At 30.8% G+C, this 14661-nt stretch overlaps 1 protein-coding gene across 6 annotated transcripts in view; it reads left to right on the plus strand.

The window, feature by feature from the left end:
* LOC111419792 (SNF4/AMP-activated protein kinase gamma subunit) overlaps positions 1–14661 on the plus strand; it is a 169748-nt gene that overhangs the window by 129839 nt on the left and 25248 nt on the right. For all 6 annotated transcript variants that reach the window (XM_071197063.1, XM_071197062.1, XM_071197060.1 and 3 more), the window contains one exon: positions 7356–7404. In XM_071197063.1, the coding sequence (XP_071053164.1) occupies positions 7356–7404 (49 nt within the window). The remainder of the gene's footprint in view (positions 1–7355; positions 7405–14661) is intronic.

Genomic DNA, 14661 nt, shown 5'->3' on the forward strand with positions numbered 1-14661 from the left:
CAATATCAGATCTGTTTACGTAAAAATATAATTTTCTTCACATGTTTGAGCAATTACTGCAAATAAGGCAAGGTAGGAAAATCGAAATGAAATGAAATAACTTAACCTTAAACAAAAGGAAATAGAACTAGAGATAAGGAAACGCAAATGGATGTGGGTTGGACATATACTAACAACCAAAGCAGAACAATGTCGCAAAACATGTACTAGAATGGAATCCACAGGGTAGCAGGCGAAAAGGAAGGCCCAGGACAACATTGAGGAAAACTAGAAAAATAAATAAAGAACAGGTGCCTAATTGTTATGAATAAGATCTCACTGGCAAAATTCCTAACGTTTTAAAAATTAATATATTATTACGTAGTTTAAAAGAACATCAAAATTTGTAGTCAAAACTACAAAAGTGGACGCGCATGCGCTTACGGCTTATGTGGTAATTTTCTTAATGCCTCTTTCGGATCAATAGCTAGAACCCTCGACCGAATACCTTCGAAGGGTCCTGACCCTTTCCGATTAATTTCTACATAAATAATAAAATAATGTAATGTTTTACAAAGGAATCTCTACCGAGTATCTTCCAAGGTTACCCGACCCTTTCCAATTGATTTCTACATAAATAATAAAACAAAGTGGTTAATAAAATGTAGCATGACGTGATACGCTACGAACGTTAGCATTTTCTTTAAGATCTCTTTAACGTGAAAACAAAAATTGGAATACAGAATGCACAAAAAATATCTAACTTCAGTTTTACAACTATAATCCAGAAAATTTTACTATATTTATGAAGAAGATATGGAACAGAAAAAAGTTATTGATGTAAAAATCGTAGTAAAACCTAATAAAGATCCTAGTGAAACGATATTTATATCTCATGAATTTACTACCGCTTCTTAGTAAGATGTTTGATGAAACGTTATTGTTGAAAGTTCAATCGTAACTCAATAATATAATACAAGACTGCCAGTTTGTATTCAGTCAGCAACACAAAAGCATTAAACACGTCATAAAATATTAAGTACTTCCAAGATCCAAGCTAATTTATATTGTACGGCAGCTTTTTGAATATCTCACAGACTTTTGAAAAGAACTAATAAAATAATATCGTATCTCGAAACTGCAGTTATTTTGCAAGAGTGGTTTAAAAACTGTTTTGTACATGAACTTACTGCGTATTGCAAGAATAACAAAGTTCCGTTTAAAATTTTACTATTGATAGACTACCCCCTGGTCGCCCTCAAACATTAAATGAACTATACCCTGACATTCACGTGGAATTTTTACCACCAAATACTACCTCTATACTTCAACCTATGGATTAGTATATAATAGCCAACTAAATTAAATACATGGCAAAAGAGCTAAATAAGTATATGGCCAACGAAAATCCGTTAAACTTTGAAATATAAGAAGTATAAAATGAAGTTAATGATATTGAATTATCAGAATGACAACGAAAATACTTTTACAGGCATTTGAGCACCTTGACGAAGCAATGGCCCGTTTTGATAAATATGACACTAACTGTGAAAGAACTTCAAAAGTTAATGCAAATCAGATCGAATTTCTTTGATTGTTACGAAAAAATCTACAAAGAGACGAAAAGTAACTTAAAGAACTCCGAATAACTATTTCCACGCAAAATCTATGTCATCAATCATCAACGATCAATGATTCTGTTGGTTCTTGCGTATTACACACGATGTTAGAAACTAAAGTACATAGAACATACCTGGATTAAGTGCGTAGATTTAAAAATGATAAACTTCCCATTCGGTTGGAAATACTTTTAATGGCCCTCAGAACAGAAAATTAATAAGTTATTCAAATTTCACTAATTATATGACAGTTGTTGAAAAATCTGTGTTGATAGAGTTCGTTTGGGTAGTGATAAATTTGTTGGGAAATAAAAGGTCAACCGACTACCGTCAACACGTTGAATAATCTATGCTCCAATTCCAGCAGTTTAGATGGAACACGAGCTTTAAATTTGAATATGAATTTTGGCGGTTTAAGCGAAAAGGAAGGGGAACGATTACATTAGAATATTCACACTATGGGTGAGCGATACCAGGGTTACAGAAATGCAAATATAATTTCTGATTACTGCTGGAGAATTCAATGCAGTACTCCTTGGTGAGTATACAAATCAGTTTTGTATAATATTTGTAAAAAATTATCCTTTTCAATCGCAATACGTAGAGTTGTTATTGGATTGCTGTTTTAACGGAAGTTTAAATTTGAAAAGGCAAAGTAAATTGAATGGCTAACATTTATAGCATGTTTACAAATATTGCTAATTAGTATCGGTATTTTGAAACATATGTTTGTGTGTCATGTCTACAACATGATTTAATTGAAATAGTATAAAACTACGGACTGTGCAATTTAAGAATATGAATTATTAGTCTCGATTTATTTGCATATTTGTGTACGATGAAAGGACTCATTTATGTTTAGAAAACTCGAGCGCTCGCAGTGTTATCATAAGAACAATGTTTCTTCAGTAGCAGAATGGCTCCTTTGATATTTTCAAGGAGTTCTTTTCCCAGCGTGCATTAATGGAATAGGTCTTTGCATTTCATTTTTAGCACATTCTCCGAATCCAATTTTCCTAAAGAGTTGAGAATATCACAAAAAGTAAGTTCTTTTATTGTGATTTAGTTACAAATAAATTATAGAGGGTTTTCAGCCACAGCGATAGATATATTTTAACGTTAAAAAGAGATGGGAATATAAAATCCGATACTGATTTACCTCTAGTTATCATGGGCATAAGCTATTCTGTACGCTCTCGGCGAATTACCGTTGGATTTTGTATTTACAAGTTGTGTCAACCAAAATTCCAAACAAAAATTTTATATGGAGAAACTAATTTCGAAATTTAATTCGATTTGTATTAAAACCTGTCAATTGAAATAATTAATTTTCAAATAATATAGTTTTCAACCAATAAGTACTGTTGTTGAGATAGAAAATTGTTGATATTTATATGTTTAATTATAGGATTTCAGCACACATTTTCTTTGATATATTATTATACAGTAAAATCTCGATATAACGGACCTCATTAGAACGGACGGATTGTCTATACGATGTATAAATCAAGGATGGTAGTTCTAGTTTTAATGTTATTCAGTGCTAGATTGTTGTATATTTTTATTGAACTAAAAGTGGAACTAACACTAGACCAAGAAATATTCGGATTTAGCCGTACGTTTCATAAGACGGCTAAACTCGAATGTTTCTAGTTCTAAGTCTAGTTTTAGTTCTAGTGCGAGTGTTAGTTCTAGTTTTAGTTGTTATTCAGTGCCAGATTGTTGCATATTTTTTCTTGAACTAGCAGTAGAACTAACACTAAACCAGTGGTCCCCCAACTTTTTACTTTTTACTCACCCCTCTCTGACAATGAAGAAAAAATCCTTACTGATAACTTGTACTTTTTATTAACTTATTAAAATTTATTTAACAAAACAATCTAAATATTAAATCATTAATGTGAGGGGTGGTGCCGAATTTCTTCCATAAGATGGGAAATTCTGAGTTGTATTTAAGAGTGCACAACGTAGGTCGCTAGCAACATCAAATTTATTCCGTTGTTTGGTCTTAATGTCCATCAAAATAGAATACCCTTTCTCGCATAAGTAGGTAGTCGAGAAAGGTATATAAAATTTCAAAATTATTTCCACGATTAATGGATAGTTACGATAGCATTTTATCCAAAAAGACGTAATTTCCATATTTTCAAAGTCATCTTTCACTGCTGAATTGTGTTTCAAGTCGATTGCTTGTTCTTGCATGTTTTCTGGAAGGTTGTTTATACATCTAAATTGGGAAAATAGCATCGAAATTCATCAGTAAGGCTTTCTATATGTAATTCTTACATTTTCAACAATGTTACGAAATACTTCTGAGTTCATTAATGATGCAAATTTCGGAAATTATGAAAAATTAGGTACGTCAGCTTGCAGACGACGTTTCCAATGTTTTTTAAAATGCTTAAATAGTATGTTTGCTGAAATGTTGCCTTGCAACTTCAAATTAAGCATGTTTAATACCTCGAAAATATCAGTTAGATAAGCCAATTTAATTTGAAAAGTTTGATTAGCAAATGCGTCAAATAATTCATGTTTTTTTTCTGTTTGAGAAACTCTTATACTTCCATTCGTAATTCAAAAAGTCTGGACAGTTTGTTTCCCTTCGAAAGCCATTTCATGAGAAATACAATTTTTTTGTTTTTTGTACCAAAATCCGAACAAAGAATTTTAAAAATCCTCGTATTTAAAGCAGAGTGACAACTGTAATAGTTATATTTAAACATTCGTTACAATTTTTGGGAAGGGTTTTAGCCGCCAAAGCTTGTCGAAGTATGTCACAGTGAATTCCAGTTATGTTGGCCTTTTTTTGTTTTATTAACTTTACAAATCCTGACCGTGATCCCAACATTGACGAAACACCATCTGTGCAAACACCATCAAGTTTGTCCCATGAAAGTTCATATTTAACAAAAAAGTCTGCAATTGCTTTCATAACAACAGCAGCTTTTGATGTACTATTTAATTCCTATAAAAACAGTATCTCATCCGTTATTGCATCGTTACAATAATAATAATACAACATTGAGCAACATCAGTGCCTTCATTACTCTGTATTGTGAAAAAGGCGACTTTCGAACTGCTTCTACTGTTTGAAGTTTTATATCTTTTGCCATTTGATCAATACTGTATTATCGGAAAGTGAATTTGGGAAAACTTTCTTTTGCTTCCAGTATCAAGTAAAATTTCAGCAGCTTTTAAAAGGGATGGTTTAATTACAGTTTCACCGATGTAATGAGACTTTTTGGGTTTTGCGATAAACAAAGCGAGTTCATAAGAGGCTTCCACAACTTTTTGATTTGTTTGAGAAAATTCACCAGTATTGTCTAGCTTGGAAAAACTCTTTTGGTTTGTCTTTTAATGAACGATGTTTTAAAAATAGGTGTCGTTGATTACTAAGAACGTCGTAACATATTATTCATTGCGGACAGTTGATTTCGTTTTTACTATCGTTGAAAAACCATACTTGATGTATTCATCAAGATATTTTCCTTTCTTATTAGAAGTCATATTTAAGCAATCCCCTGTTTGGGAATCACTGCACTAAACCTACAACTAGAAAGTTCTAGGTCTGATAGTTCTAGTTTTAATTGTTATTCACCGCTGACGTCACGAACGGGCTTTCAAGCTGTGTACTTGTTCCCGTCATGGAGCAGACCCATGACGGGAACGACGAATCGCTTTTAGTTCTTGAGAAATAAATTTTTGAAATGATCGACAATTTTTTCGAATTTTGTAATTTTCGCCGATTTTAAGTTTTAAAAATTCGTATAAAATACATTTCTTGGAACATGAGTATGAAAATTTCCCAAAGTGTTAATAAAAGTGTCCTCATTGCAATGAACCAACCCGTTTTAAAAAATAACTTTTAGTTTTTGAGAAAACAACATTTAAAGTTTTGATAAAATTTTCGATGTTGCACTTTTCATCAATAATTTTCAAAATTCGCTATAAAATTAATTTCTTGAAGGATCCTTGTGGAAATATCACCAATTATTAATTAAAGTATCCTCTTTTTAATGCAACAAGCCGTTTCGAAAAATCGCTTTTAGTTCTTGGGAAATTAATTTTTGAAATAATCGACAATTTTTCGAATTTTGCAATTTTCGCCGATTAAGTTTTAAAAATTCGTATAAAATCCACTTCTTGGAATATGAGTATCAAAGTTTCCCAAAGTGTTAATAGGAGTGTCCTCTTTCCAATAAACCAACCCATTTTGAAAAATAACTTTTAGTTTTTGAGAAAACGATGTTTGAAGTTTAGATAAAATTTTCGATGTTGCACTTTTCATCGATAATTTTCAAAATTCGCTATAAAATTAATTTCTTGAAGGATCCTTGTGAAAATACCGCCAATTATTAATTAAAGTATCCTCTTTTTAATGCAATAAACCGTTTTGAAAAATCGCTTTTACTTTTTGAAAAATAAATTGTTGAAATGATCGACAATTTTTTCGAATTTTGCAATATTCGCCGATTAAGTTGTAAAAATTCGTATAAAATCCACTTCTTGGAATATGAGTATCAAAATTTCCCAAAATGTCAATAAGAGTGTCCTCTTTCCAATGTACCAACACGTTTTGAAAAATAACTTTTAGTTTTTGAGAAAACGATGTTTGAAGTTTAGATAAAATTTTCGATGTTACACTTTTCATCGATAATATTCAAAATTCGCTATAAAATTAATTTCTTGAAGGATCCTTGTGGAAATATCACCAATTATTAATTAAAGTATCCTCTTTTTAATGTAACAAGCCGTTTTGAAAAATCGCATTTAGTTTTTGAGAAATAAATTTTTGAAATAATCGACAATTTTTTCGAATTTTGCAATTTTCGCCGATTAAGTTTTAAAAATTCGTATAAAATCCACTTCTTGGAATATGAGTATCAAAGTTTCCCAAAGTGTTAATAAGAGTGTCCTCTTTCCAATGAACCAACCCATTTTGACAAATAACTTTTAGTTTTTGAGAAAACAATGTTTGAAGTTTAGATAAAATTTTCGATGTTGCAATTTTCGTCGATAATTTTCAAAATTCGTTATATAATTAATTTCTTGAAGGATCCTTGTGGAAATGTCACCTATTATTAATTAAAGTATCCTCTTTTTAGAGTTGCTTAGTTAGTTAAATCAGCATCAAAAAAGTTCATTTTGTGTCTTGGATTCAAATAAGTTGACATCTTATTAGCTTTCTTATTAATTTCATTTTTATTCAAATATCGCAATAATGTGGCGATATAGGGTATCACTTCAGAAATGCACCAGAAGTTATAACCATAATGGCCGGATAACCGGATATTCTACCCATTAAAATTATTCATATAACGGACACTCCCTTCCCCATATTAATAACAGATAAATGTCGAGGTTTTACTGTATATTAAACTTCTGGTGCATTAAAGGCCTGTCAAATCTTTGTTTTTTTCATAATATGTTATATATTCAAGGTTATATAATATTTATACAAAACATTAGAGGAAAACACGTCATCCAAATAAATTCCTGATTTAACTTATGGTTGTTTTTTCCGTACTTATCATTAGGAAATGTCGTTGGGAATAGATAATTTTAAAATAGTTGCATAATTACGTTTAAAAATAGCGAAAGTAATTGTAAAAATTTTTGGCTGATTTACATCTTGTTTGTTTGTCTACCGATGAAATATTTTTGTCATCTGTTTGGGCAGATGTCGTCGTTTTATACAAAACATGTACTAAAATAAATCACAATTGAATAACTTTTTAATGTTGTTTTTGTTTTCAGTTGCCGGCTGTTGACCCGTTCTTGGATAAAGTCAACTATTCCGATCTAGGTAAGGTTTATTTATATTTTATTTTATTTATTCGCCATAAAAAAGCAGAAAACTTATTTATATCTTTTGTAATTATCAATGTTATGTCATTATTATTACCGAGGTATTTTTTGTACATTAACAAAAACCTGTTTGCTTATTCATAGGATGGCCAGGTTGAATCAAGTGTTGTAGCCTTGGAATATTTAAAATGAGTGTGTTTCTCGTTTTGTTGTATTTTTTTAATTCAACTTTTATGTGCCCATTATTGGTTTCAATTTGAATTTTTCATAATTGTTATCAGTTGCCAAAGCAGTGTAAATTTAAAAGTAGTGGTAATGCATAACGATCGATTCGAAATAGACTACTATTTCGCTTGTACCAAAGCGTGGAGCGATTGTGGCCCCTTTCGGGTCCGTCGCAACGTTGACGCATGTTTCTCGACGATCGGTTTTTGGCAACCGATGTTAGCCCCCCGAATTGCGACTAAGAATAGACTAGAGAGCACCTCGGCCAGTGTTCTTCTGTTTTTCGCTATGGCCCTACGATGTGCCAAACAGTTTTTCTTCAACGGTGGTTGTTGTTGGGTTTTAGCAGTGTACAGTTTTTTACCATAAATTAACACCTAAAAAGGATTTGTCCTTATTTTGTGACAAATCCGTAAAAAAACAGTGGCAAAGATAAATGTGTTTGTTTTACTTGTAATTTAATTTGAATAGTTCGAAATGTGTTGCGATCGGATACGATGTTAAAGAACGTATAGAAATAGGAGGTGGCGGAGGAGGTTAGAATGTGTGGTTGTGTATACACGGAATTTATTTTTAAACGTTTTCGTTTGGGCGTGTTTACAAAACACCAGTGTTCATTCGATTTATGTTTCAAAATTCATTCAGAAGAAATGATTAAGATTCGAATCTTTAACTAGAAATAATCATCATAAATTGTTATTAATGACGAGTTCGAATAAGGAAACTCGTTTGTTTTAATATATTTGTATATTATTAATAATACAAAATCGCACGACCACCTGTTACTTGTCCTATTTATTTTTGGAACAAACCTGTTCATTTTCATAATTATTTTTTGGCGTCGCACAAGTATAACTTACATATTTTTTGGGTAAATGAAAAACGACAACGTATCTTGTTGGAACAAAGTTGTATAAAAATATTATAACATTAAAAAAAAACTACTTTGAAATGAAGGGGGGGCATGTTCTGTCTTCATTATTATTCCAATCACGCCCGTCAGCGTTTAGCCACTATTGCCGAGGAAGACGAAGAAGTTTATAGGATTGATCAAATTAAGGAGTTTGATGAAGTTTCGCAATCTTACAAAGAATGGCTCATCGATATTTTACAAAGAGGTAATAATATTACCAACTATACTAAATACACTTAAAAAATGTTGTTTTTAAAATTCGATTAGTTTATATGAACGTGGATATAAAGCGTGGGCAACAAGCTGTACAATTTTACGAATCATGTCAATATCAATCACATTCCGTATACTTGAATGTTTAGTAAACATGTATAATTGGACGGTCCAATAGACCGTCTAAAAATACTTTCGTATCGAAATCTTATAAAATGTTTACCAGCTGAATATTGAAGTTCTGGAATTTAATATGCTCATTCTACGTACCAGTATTGCATTATAAATACGAATACATACAGGGTGTTTCAGGTTTTTGTAGCAGGATTTTAACAGTCGACAGATCTTTTAAAATTAACACAAAAACTTCATTAAACATAGGTCGACAAACGCTTTGTTTTGAAGATACAGGTGTTCAAATGAAATTTTTAAATTTAATTTTATTTAATATTACACGTGTATTTCAACCGATTCTTTTCAAATTTGGTATACGGAGGTTTTTTGATGACTAAAATAACAATAACTTTTCTGGCAGTATACTTTTTGGCTTTTTGAATAAAAATTCTTATTCTCTGTACTTTTAAAGCAAAAAGGGTACTCTTATCAAAATGCACTAAAGTTTATCGTTTTCAAGATAATCCGCTTTTTATTATTCGATACAGACCAATGTTTTTAGAGGACAGTTAAAGATGATTAAAATAATGTGTGCCATGGAAACAAAGAAGATAAATTAACTAATGTTTCAGTTTATTAATGTTTTTTAATCTAAATAATAAATGAAAAAAATTAAAGAAATTGTTGAAAATGTAAAAAATTTTGCTTGCATAATACTGACCGACGAATTACTGATCGAGTAACGGTATTAAGAACGGCCTTATGTCATTACAAGCATTTCTAATCCTATTAAAAGTTCATCCCTTGTGGGAACAGGTGTGTCATATAATTTCCCTTTCAAATATCTCCACACAAAAAAAGTCTAAAGCATTCAGATCTACAGATCGTGGGGTCATGCGACTGGATGGATCCATCTTGCAGGAAAATGATTGTCTGGCCAATTTCTTACCGCCCTACCATGATAAGCTGCACAATCATCAAGTTGAAACCAGGCCTTTTTTCTTAAAGCTAAATCAATGTCATCCCACATATTGGCATGTTCAGCTACCAAAAATTAGAAAAACGCCGCAGCGGTTAGTTATGGTGGCAAAAAGTATGGCCCGAAAAGATGATTATTATAAACACCTACCCAGACGTTGACACTAAATTCATGTTGGAAGTTTCGTGGCCGAATTGCATAGGGATACCAAAACATATAAATTGTGAAAGTTTAGAATCCCACGTCTTGTGAAACATGATTCATCGTTTCACATCACATTATTTAAAAAATCTCGACTGTTGGCTGATCCTTTAGCAATCCACCGACAAAACGTTACAAACCGTTCTTCATCGCCTAGTTGTAATCCTTGCAAGGATTGTAAATGATAAGCATGTCTATGTTCATGTTTTAAAAGGCGATAAACACGCGCCCTAGAAATTCGTAAAGTATTCGAAACTCTTCTAACACTTGTAGTCTCTGTCGAACTTACACAAAATTCTTCTCTTTCTTTGCAGTCTAACATTGTCATTATTCCGATCTACACGTCATTATTTAGCCCTTGTTCAACTATTTATCTATGCACTATCACAAACACAGAAGGATGCGGATGTCTTCTCCTATACTGTAGGGCTACTTCTGCTGAATTTCCGTTTGCGAATCCATAAACAAAATGAATATCCGCTAACTCTTCTAAATTTTAAACACCCTGTATCTTTAAAACAAAGCGTTTGTCGACCTATGTTTATATGCCTTTTGTGCTAATTTTAAAAGATGTATCGACTGTTAAAGTCCTGCTACAAAAACCTGAAACACCCTGTGTATTCATAACTTCCTTCCTCTTTTCCCTTTTTATCGGATATCACCTGGATTTAACCCCCAATTTACTGATACTTGGATAATGATATAATGATTTTAATTATGATACTTTTAAAAAGGATTTTGTTGTTCTTTTAATTTTATAATAACATAAACTTTATATTGTTATATAAATTATTATTGTTGTATTACCGAATTCGTATTTGAGCAATACAAAAAGTTTTTTATATGCAAAAGGGTGATAAATGCAAAATCTCAATCGAAGTGAATAGCCAATAGGGACAAGTTTATCTTGCGACAAGTCTATGCATTCATTCGCACTTCGAACGATAAACGTCATCTAATTGAAGCATTCGTAATGGGCATGTATTGTGATTACATTAACGGTTAGCCATTTCTCCCTATATCGACGAACGTCAAATTTACATTCGCTATATCAACGACTTTATTTACAAATAGGTCGATGAATAGTAGGAGAGCGGACAGTATGTCGCATATATCAGTATTAGCAAACCGTGCTGGCCCTATATCACAAAGATAGTTTCATAAAATAGTTTAAAGAAACGGTAAATATACTTTCGAGTTTCCAGAAGACTGTTATAAACGAAATGCGGTATTTAAGTTAAATTAAATTGTTGATGACTTTCATAGTATCCATAAAAACACTATGAAAGTTTGCAGCAAAATCGGTAAATAGCCTGGAAACGGGTGATTTATCTTCTTTGCTAACTTTTTAGGGCATCATTATTTATCCGCATCGACACCGCATCTAAGAGTGAATTCAAACTTCTTCAAGATTATGTAAAATCGCGTCTTTCAGTTTGTATTAGTCTCCATTATGCATCCTGATGTGATAGATGCATCAAGTTTGCTTTAAATCGTTTCAGTATCAAGACTTCATCAAGTCTATTTGATGCTCGCTCCGTACACAATCTACATCATCTATGCATTAAGTTCTCGCAATCAAATCTACACAGAATAAAGTCTCTATCAAGAGATGTCAAGTTTACATCTTTGCATCCAAACAACTCCTTGAATCTATCTAACAAGTCTAAGTGTATCTACGGTAAAGAAGAAAGATTTGCTCTGACGAATAACAAAATGAGTATGTCTGGTATGTCCAAACAAGCAGTTTGTTTAACAAGAATTATATCTTCTAGTAGAAAATCTCCCTGCAATATCAATCATTGATGTAACTGTCACAAGCGGAAATGCTGCCCACAATATTAGAAACTGGAAACTATTGCAAATGCGACAAGTGACCATAACCTGGTAGAGTTTAAAATAATGAAAATGAAAGTGATGTGATGTGGTATAGGTTGCAATAGAATATAGAAGATAAGGTTGTCACAAATGTACATACATAAAATTCATAGAGATGTTAACCCTTTAATGTTAGAGACCACTTGTCAATAAGGTCAAATAGCTACACTACCACAACTAAATCGTTTCTAAAAACGAAAAAATAATTTTCCGTTAAAGTGTTAAAAAAATAATTTGCCCTTTAAAGGGTTAATTAATAACAAGGATATCAAGGAAAATTAAGACTGCGGTGGATATCAAGGTCTGCTACTTTTGACATAAATATTGCCAAAATAAAAGAGCTAAAATTGGCAGATTCTGAAAAAGGAGCCAAAGATCGATAACGCCAATATAAAGACAAATAGTACTGGACAGCTTTAAACAATTAAATAAAAACTGAAAATCAGCATAATGTGTTATGTTTTGTGTTATATATTACAAAATTACAATACAATGCTATTCTTAACTCTTCTACAGCATGGAGAAAAGTCTACATACGATTAACAGAAGATGAGATGCTGTTAACAGACTCAATTCTTCTTATTAAACACTAGAAATTGTTAGTAAGAAATCTACTTGCAAGAGCTCAGAATCCATTGGCATAATCATTAAGCCAAATAAAGATACTTATTTGATTTCACATTCATCTGCTGCATGTGCACGTTATACAAATTTTGAAATCCTGGTAAATTGAACTGTGTCATATGAAATCACTCGTACATTTTCTTTGTATATGACTTCTGAAGAAATAGATGAAAATGTAGTCGCAAATTTTAGAATGCAGTAGATGATACTAAAAGAAACTGGTACATCCATATTTTTACTTTTTGAACGTATTTTCGGTGATATTGTTACCATATTTTTATGCAATGCTTAGTTGGTTCCGTTATGCACTGTTTTTTCTCCATTAGCTTTTTAATTGTTATGATTGAATTCATTTTTTCGATTATTACTGTTTCCTTCATAAGATTTCGACTCAAAAAGAATATCTAACTACATACATTTTTTTCTGATAACTAATTGTTTTTTTATGACACATATATTGCAATATGTAGTATTTCCCATTTTTTTCAATATTAATTAACTGATAATTAGTTATAATACGGGTCAACCATCTCAATTAAGATAACAGGTGTATGCGCAGATGAATATTATGGTCATTTTCACCTTGTACTCGCCAAGCGATGGTTAAGACAACATCCGCTTTTCTCGTCGACGTTAAATTGCTCTACTTTGATGTAAAAAGTAAGTAGGAAAAGGTAAACAGCGAAGAGTGTGTGATGGCAGATGATATACTAATAAAATGGAATCGACGGTTTACGCGTATATTTTGTTAATAAATACGCTGTGAGAGCACAACTTTGATGTTCACTACCAATGTGTTATTATTACACGTTCAAAAAACTTAAGTGTTTGGAATGTGAAAGAAAGAGAGAACATATCGTACCATAATTCTTAAAAACACGGCAGATATGATTTTTTGAAAATTTTATTATTTTTTATTTATAATTTGACAATTTCTTCTATAATAATTTTTTCCTAGAAATTTTAATAATATTATCATATACTTTTTATATCATATCATAAACTAGAATCTTTAATCTTCAATTTAACATACATGTCATATCATTATTCTTAAAAACACCGACAACATGATTTTTTGAAAAGTTCGTATAACTTTAAATTCATAATTTTGACAATTTCTTCTTTAATAATTTTTTCCTCGATATTTCCATAATGTGATGATATAGTTTTAATATCACATTATAAACTGGAACCTTTCAGCTTCAATTTGATATACATATGATATCATTATTCTTAAAAACACAGACAACATGATTTTTTGAAAATTTTGTATTATTTTAGATTCATAAATTTGACAATTTTTTCCTCAATATTTCAATAATGTGATCATATAGTTTTAATATCACATCACAAACTAGAACCTTTAAGCTTTAATTTAACATACATATCATATCATTATTCTTAAAAACACAGCCGATATGACTTATTAAATATGTTATATTATTTTTCATTTATAATTTGACAATTTCTTCCATAATAACTTTTTTCTGAAAGTTTTAATAATATTATCTAATAGTTTTTATATCACATTATATACTAGAAGCTTTATGTTTCAATTTAACATACATATCATATCATTATTTTTAAAAACACAGATAATATAATTTTTTGAAAATATCGTTTTATTTATAATTAGACAATTTCTTCTTTAATAATATTTTCCTGGAAATGTCAATAACATTATCTTATAATTTTTATATCATATGATATACTAGAATCTTTAAGCTTCAATTTAACATACATATCATATTATTCTTAAAAATACACACAATATGATTTTTTGAAGATTTCAATTTATTTTTGAATTCATAACTTGACAATTTCTTCTTTAATAGCTTTTGCCTGAAAATTTCAATAATATTATCTTATACTTTTTATATCACATCATAAACTAGAATCTTTAAGCTTCAGTTTAACATACATATCATATCATTATTCTTAAAAACGCAGACAACATGATTTTTTGAAAACTTCGTATAATTTTAGATTCATAAATTTAACAATTTTTTCCTGTATATTTCAATAATATGATCATATAATTTTGATATCACATCATAAATTAGAATCTTTAAGCTTCAATTTAACACACATATTATATTACTATTCTT

Source organism: Onthophagus taurus, chromosome 6, assembly GCF_036711975.1.
Source record: "Onthophagus taurus isolate NC chromosome 6, IU_Otau_3.0, whole genome shotgun sequence".
In the NCBI taxonomy this organism is placed as follows: Eukaryota; Metazoa; Arthropoda; class Insecta; order Coleoptera; family Scarabaeidae; genus Onthophagus; species Onthophagus taurus.